At 46.7% G+C, this 7,713-nt stretch overlaps 1 protein-coding gene across 1 annotated transcript in view; it reads right to left on the reverse strand.

Annotated features, from left to right (window-relative positions):
* Nucleotides 1–1,353: 1,353 nt before the first annotated feature.
* LOC107108560 (proline-rich transmembrane protein 1-like) overlaps nt 1,354–7,713 on the reverse strand; it is an 11,163-nt gene continuing 4,803 nt past the window's right edge. Inside the window, exon 2 of the mRNA XM_015409007.1 lies at nt 1,354–1,821. Within this exon, the coding sequence (XP_015264493.1) occupies nt 1,675–1,821 (147 nt within the window). The 3' untranslated portion in view covers nt 1,354–1,674. The remainder of the gene's footprint in view (nt 1,822–7,713) is intronic.

Here is a 7,713-nt window from a genome sequence, read left to right on the forward strand (position 1 = left end):
TTATCCTCTGTTGTACTATATATAAGGGCTAATTTATGAGGAGTTAAGTACAATTGGAGAAGAAATTTATACATGATTTCTAGTCTAGTCTAGGAACAGCTCTTTCCCAAAGCCAAACCCCATTCCTCTTCTGTGATGTAATTTGCAAATCCTTTCTCTTTTTTCTAGTATTGCTTAATGGCCTACTGTCCATATTAAGTAGCCAAGAATGCAACAATGCAATAGCACCTTTGACATTACCAGAGAACAATAATTCAAAGGATGTTTTAGATCTTTTTTTTAAAATAAGATTTATTCCCTCTCCTAAAAAGGAGAGATATTTCTTTTAAATTCAGGAAAAAAAGGTGGGTATATAGAGGGATAAAGAAAAGAGTGAGTGGTGTTAATGGTATTAGTTTAGTTAGTCTGTTAGTACTCAAAGCACGCAATCCATAGTCTCTATCGTCAGACATCTTTCTGTTCTTCTAATTAGTGTAAAACAAGGTACTTAATTTGTTAGTAATGTCCTTCTGAGAGGGCCTTCTTCCAGAGTACAATCCGATAATTAAAAAGAAAAATCGAGAGTTTTTACACTTTGGGGTCTTTTCCTCTTTCTCTCAGTTTGTATTTTCCCGCCGCTCCTTCAGCATCCTCGTCCTTCACCTCTCCTTCTGAGCTGCTGTCATCCACGCTTAGTGTTGACATCCATTTGGCCAGAGCTGCTGCTTCTTCTTTACTGGCGTGCCTTTTAAAGAAGTCTTGAGCCTTAAAGATAGAGTCAATTTTTTCCCTTTTATCCTTAAATTTAAAAGTCAGTCCCAGAATGGTCTAATATTTAATTGAATTTCGATAAGCAAGAGGGGGTAACTTAGGATCAGCACCTTTGTATACCAAGGTCGTTCCCCAAGAGAAAGCTTAGATAAACCAGGCTGGTATTCAACTGGTAAGGATTTTATTGAAAATAGAGTAAGCTAAAGTAATAAAATGTCAAACATACCTACAAGTGCACTGAAAAAATCACACAGACCACTAAGAGGGAGATAAAAGGGATAAGAGGGCATTTCTAATGGGTGATATTTACCAATATTGAAGCTTCAATATTCATGCACTGCAATGGGCAATGTGCTGGTAAAAAGGTAAAGGTAAAGGTCCCCTTGCTCGAAAGCCAGTCGAATCCGACTCTAGGGTTGCGGTCCTCATCTCCGTTTCAAAGCCAAAGAGCCAGCGCTATCCGAAGACGTTTCCGTGGTCATGTGGCCGGCATGACTAAACACCAAGGCACACATAACGCTGTTACCTTCCCACCGAAGTGGTACCTATTTATCTACTTGCAATTTCTTGCTTTCGAACTGCTAGGTTGGAACTAGTTTTATACCCAAAAATGATAGTGTTGATATGCTTACAGGAAGCAGTTCCCAGAAACCTGGACAAATGATTAATAGCTCTCCCAGAGAGGGATCAAAGAATTTGGCGGCGCTTGATTGCTTCTCCAGAGCGGATAGCATCTATGGATGCCCCCTTGATATGCAGGATGAACTTCCAGGTGTTGTAAATATGCTAAGTGGGCAAATGGAGGAAGCATCAGTGTAGGCTCAGAACAGATTTCTTTAAAAAACAAACACATTTTGAATTAAATAGAAGACAGAGGGGGAGGTAATTTAGCGGACAAATATTTTCCGTGTGTCCTCAGAGTTACTAAGGCATAGAGCCCGCCACAATCACAAGAATGATCGCAATAAGCAATGCAATCCCAATGCCAAGTGCAGAGTGGGCTAGGTTCCGCGCCATCCTGGAGTTTTGCTTAGCCTCAAAGCTGTTACCCATCCGGTTGGCATCCCGAGTCTGAGGAGAAGGGAGAAAGGGAACAATGACTAAGGGAACAAACGACACCTCCAGCACACGGAAAAAAGGTGTTTCTGAGCTGTGGTAAAACACCGTGTTGGCTGACAAAAAAAATGTGGTATTCAATTGTGTTGATTATGTTTGTTGAATGTTAAAATAAAAAAATGTTAATATTAAAAAAAGAGAAACTTTTTGCTGTGTACTCAAGGATACGGTCCAAGAAAATATTCAGTAATAAAATAACTCTAGGTCATAGTTGACCTACATAGATATATTCCAAGAAGATGATTTCAGAGGGAAGCCGTGTTGGTCAGCAGTCGAATAGCTAGACTTGAGCCCAGGGGCACATCTGAGGAAGCTTCTACCTGGGAAATCTTGTTGGTTTCTAAAGGGCTCCTGGACTTGAACTGAGCAGACATATCCCAAAATACTCTTAAACCAGGAGCTGGGTATAGATGGGTCAGTGTTTCCTTCCCCACACAACCACAAAGCTGCTGGTCAGGCTGGAACTGTAGTAGATTCTAGCTGAGAGATTGCCATGGCCTTCACTGAATCCCCGAGGAAACTTACGTCAACAATCAAGTAAAAAAAAAAAAAAAGGAACAGAAAAACCTGTTTACCCGTCAAAGGATCTCCTGGAAAGCACCATCTTTACTGACTGAAGGGTTGCCAGCAATGTTCCCTCTAAGCTGTTGTGTCTTGTGAGCAAAAATTCTACTTTGTGAGCTGCTGGCATTAAAGTTGTGAGCGAGCGATTTGGCTGCTGCATACATTAGTTTAGTCTGGAGCCCTCCTTCCTGAGCTGAGACAAAAATGTATGAGCCGGAGGCTAAAAAACTGTGAGCTAGCTCACACTAACTCAGCTTAGAAGGAACACTGGTTGCCAGCTCCAGGTTGGAAATACTTGGAGGACCTGGGTGTATGTGTGTGTCACCTGAGGAGGGTGGGGTTTGGGGAGAGGAGGGACTTCAATGGGGTCTAATGCCATAGAGTCCACCTTCCAAAGGGGCCGTTTCCTCCAGATGAGCTGACCTCTGTCTCCTGGAGACCAGTTGTAATTCCAGAAGATCCCAGCCATCTCCTGGAGGGTGGCAACCCTAACTGGGTACCAGTCACCAGTAGAAGGATAGCAAGGCAAATCTCCCATGGGAAGAAGGTTCAGAGTCTCTTAATATGCCCTTCAGTCTGAGTCACTCAGGATGCAGTCAGACGGCGTGCTGAGAGCGGGTTAAACTGCTCCGGTTCTTTTTTTTTTTTATAGTATTTTTAATTGTTTTCCACAGAATTTTATACATAACACCATCCACATTTTATACATAACACCATCCACACCCCACCACCGAACCCACCCAACATATGACAAACATGAGAGACCAACAAAACATAAAACCCATCACAACAAAGTCAGATCTCCTCCTTCTTTCCCCGTCATAGATCTTCTGGTTATATCATCAATTTTGTTCCAGCCATTTATAGACTTGTGACCAAACATTCTGAAATACTGTATTCATGTTCCCATTCACTTTTTGTGTTAAGTTGTCCATTTCTGCTACATCAATTATTTTACTTATCAACTCCCCTTTGCTTGGTACCTGTTCACTCTTCCAACACTTTGCGAGTAAAACTCTCACTGCTGTTAATATATGCAAAATTATATATTTTTCTTTTTCCTTCCATTTATCGGGAAATATATTTAAAAGGAACACTTCAGGGTCTAACGGGATTTGTTTTTTAGTTATTTGCATTAGCATCGTTTGCACCTCCTTCCAGTATTGTTTCACCTAATTACATGTCCACCAGACGTGATAATACGAGCCCAGCTGTATCTTAAATTTCCAGCATTTGCCATCTAAACCAGCATATATTCGGGCTAACCTTTCAGGTGGCATATGCCACTGATGAACCACTTTAAAAACGTTTTCTTTTAGTGCCACTGCTTTTAGCCATCTTGTGTTTCCCCATATCTTCTCACACTTCAATATATCAATCTCATAGCCCAATTTCCCCCCCCATAGCTTCGTAGTTGCTTTCATAACCTCATCTTGCATCTCTTGCTTTAGGAGAAAAGAGTATATCTTATCTATCATCTTGACATCTTCTAAAAGAATTTTATCTAACTCCGATCTCCCAGAGACGAAACCAGTCCGTTTATCTTTAGCATATTTGGAACTTAACTGGTTTCTTTCCCACCATGATAGTTGTAACCTGTTGTAACCGGATTATATTTGGTCTGGATAATCGCAATCACACTTACCTCCCTTATCCTGCCTCACCATGCGGGAGTGTGTGTCGGCAGGTTTTTTCCTCAGTTTGCGCATGCGCATAGGCACTCATCTGTAGAATGGGGGGAAGCGGAACTACCATGGTGCATGCACAGAACCACTAGGGTTAATCAATCCAACCCCTCCAACAAAAGACTTCCCTTTAAACGTTTGACCTGAAAATGGCCTCCATGAGATCCCTAACGCATCTAAACTCTAAAACAAGTGACCGTTTAAATGTCGGTTTTCTAAACACGGCAGCGGAGCTCCGCCTATGTGCGCACCGCCAATGCTAAAAAAATGGTGAAAAGCGGAAGCCTCAGGCAGCTTTCGAGCGGGGAAGGGGTTTAAACCGGAAGTGGCTTGACGCCGGAGGAGGGATCACACAGGGGGGAAATGCGGCTTTAAACAGGAGAGCTGAGAAAACACCACTTCGGGACCTGGTAACAAAGCAGTTTTGAGCTGGAAACCCAACGGCTGGGGACGGGAGGCAGATGTTGACTGTGTGATCGTGCATATAAAATCCGTTGCTGAACTGTCATGACAACAGATCAAACGGGACGTCTGAACGCACCCTCAGAGTCTCTTAATATGTTCAGCCTCAGTCAAGGGAGGTCACAGGGTTGCCAGCCTCCAGGTGGAGCCTGGAGATCTCCTGCAATTACAACTGATCTCCAAACTACAGAGATCAGTTCCCTTGAATAAAATGGTTGCTTCAGAGGGGGGAAACGGACCTGTACGGCGTCACAGCCTTGCTGAGCTCCCTCCTTTCCTCCTAACCCACCCTCCCCAAGCTTTGGCTTGCTAAGTCCCCCCCGGGGGTGGGGAAACCCCCGCCCGAGAAGCCCGTTACCTGCCGCTGGTGGATCGGGCCCTGGGGGAAACCCCACCCCCAAAGCACGCGACATGCCCGGCGTCAGCATGTCACCCGGAAGTGATGCAATCACGTCGGGCACGTTGGGGGCGGGGCCACAGTCATCCAAGGGAAAACTCTATGGTTTTCCCTCGGATGATTGTGGCCCCGCCCCCAACGTGCCCGACGTGATTGCATCACTTCCGGGGGCTCCCGGAACAAGACTGGACTCTCCCGCTCTTACAGGTGAGGACTTGGCAACCCTACCCAGGCTCCACCCCCAAATCTCCATGCATTTCCCAACTCAGAGCCGGCTAGGAGGGCATTTGGCACATGCTCTGAAGCACACTCCAGCCAGCCTGAAAATACCAGGTAAAAACCCAGTCCCACCGAGGGTTGCCAGCTCTGAGCTGTGAAACACCGTTTTTTTGGGTGGTGGTGGTGGAGCCTGGGGAGGGTGTGGTTTGGGGAGTGGCAAGACCTCATCAATGTACGATGCCTCAGAGTCCACCCTTCAGAGCAGCCATTTTCTCCAGGGGAACTGAGCTCTATTGACTGGAGAGGACTTGTGATTCCGGGAGATTTCCAGCCCCCACCTGGAGGTGGGAAACTCTAGACTCCCACTTGATTGAATGCTTGGCATGGAGTGATATAGAGCAGGATTCTGTGTTACAAAAAGCCTGGCTGCTACCAAGACATAGCCACTGTCTGATTTTCATGGCAGTCCGCTTTGTTTCGCTCTCCTTAGCATTAGAGGCAGGTCCAGCTACCTGGGAGGCCTGGAGTCAGGTTCCCCAGTAAGAGTCATGTGGGACAAATCGTACCGATGAGCCATTTCTCAAGCAGAAATTGGACACACAACTGTTTAAGTCCTATCAGGGTTTTAAAAAGACTTATCTAATGTGCCACTTCAGTTTAGATAAAAGACCACCGAGGGGGGACGCGATACAGCAGACAGTTTCAGAACATGTTGGTCTCTCATAGAACCAGGGGTCATTTCCTGCAGGAGTGCACAGGAGTGGAGCTCCGGCAGTAAAGAGCCCAGGGGGCGGGCACATGCAACAAGCCCCACCCCTGTTCCCAGCAGCCCTCAGTCAGAGCAAGAATCAGCCAGGTAAGTTGCAGAGCTCCCCCTGGCCCCCCGGTCCAAAACAGCCCAGTGGCACCTTTAAGACCAAGTTTTATTCAGGTACAAGCTCTCCGTCCTCTGTGGGACAGATCTGCCCATTCCCCCCCCCCCAATAGCTAGCAACCCAAAACAGTCCAGGGGAGCCTGAGGGGGGGGGGTTGGACACACTTCCGGTGATGTCGGGGTGTGGCATATGCAAATAAGTTATGCTAATGAGTTAGGCTAATGAGCTCCTGCACCTCTTTTTCTACGAAATGACCCCTGCGTAGAACAATTAGATTCTGGAGTTTAACTGGAGCCCCTTAGAGACCAACAAGAGTTTTATGGTATGAGCTTCTGAGGGTCAAAGTGTTGGAAATGTATGTGTTTACAAGCTCTGACAATTCAGTCATTATAGGGTTAACTTGTTTGCCTAGTATTGCTATTGTTTAGACGGACCTGGAAGGGATACCTGGCACTGAGCCAAGGGGGAATTAGCCCGGGAAAAGTAGCTTTCTACTGTGATACAGATTGGTCGTTTGTTTCAGGTGACTTCCTTTCTAGGGGTCAAGAAGAAGGAGAGATTCTCCATTAGGAGAGTTTGAGTAGGAGCTGCCACGACTGTTACCATCTGTCTACGACTATCACTATCTGTCCTAGCCCTTATTACCAACTCGCCGTGAGTGCAAAAATGGTGGTACTGCGTGGAGCTGTGGCCACTAAGGATACTGTCCTGATGACATCATCTGTTCCCTTGTTAGTTATTGTGGAGAGCACCTATGTTATACTGAACTAGCAGTAAAGCCCGTTGTGAAAGCAATACAACGGGATCTAGAAAGAGGCTCTGGGGGAGTGCTCTGGCTTTGGGCAAACAGTGTCAATTTGCTGTGGTGACCTCAGCAGGGTATAATGACAGAGTCCACTGTTTTCTCCAGAGGAACTGATCTCTGCTACCTGAAGAGCAGTTGTAATTGTGAGTAATCTGTAGCCCTCACCTGGAGATTGGCAGCAATTGTTACCCAGGACAAAATGGCTGGTTTGGAGGGTGGAGTCTATGGCATTCTACCTGTCTGAGGTCCCACCCCTCTGCAAACCCCACCCTCTCCAGGCTCCACCCCTCAAATCCCCAGGAATTTGTCAGCATGTAGTTGGCAACCCCATCTCCTTCCCAGCTAGCCACCAACCTACCATTATCTGCCCCTTTGACTTCAGCTGACTTCTGCCCTCCCTTCTGCAGAGCAGTTGTAATTCTGAGTGCTCTCCAGCCCTCACCTGGAGATTGGCAACAATGGTTCCCTATGTGGGACTGACTGGTTTGGAGGGTGGAGTCTATGGCAGTGTACCTGTCTGAGGTCCCACCCCTCCTCAAACCTCACCCTCTTCAGGCTCCATCCCTCAAATCTCCAGGAATTTCCCATCTGGAGTTGGCAACCCTATCAGGACTGGCCCCAATGTGTTTTCTCCCAAAGGCCAAAGTAGGTGACAGGACCAAGCTTAGTTGCCTACCAACAGGCACTGAGGGGAATGTAGGGTTGCCAGCTCTAAGGAGGGAAATACCTGGAGGTTTGGGGGGTGGATTCTGTAGAGGGCCGGGCGACGGAGGCATCGGCCTTCTGTCGCCCGCCTTGCCCCCCCAATCTCGGCCCGGGCGACCGCGGCTCCCGCCAGCG

This window comes from Gekko japonicus, unplaced genomic scaffold (genome assembly GCF_001447785.1).
Source record: "Gekko japonicus isolate JY-2015 unplaced genomic scaffold, Gekko_japonicus_V1.1 scaffold19, whole genome shotgun sequence".
Taxonomy (NCBI): Eukaryota; Metazoa; Chordata; class Lepidosauria; order Squamata; family Gekkonidae; genus Gekko; species Gekko japonicus.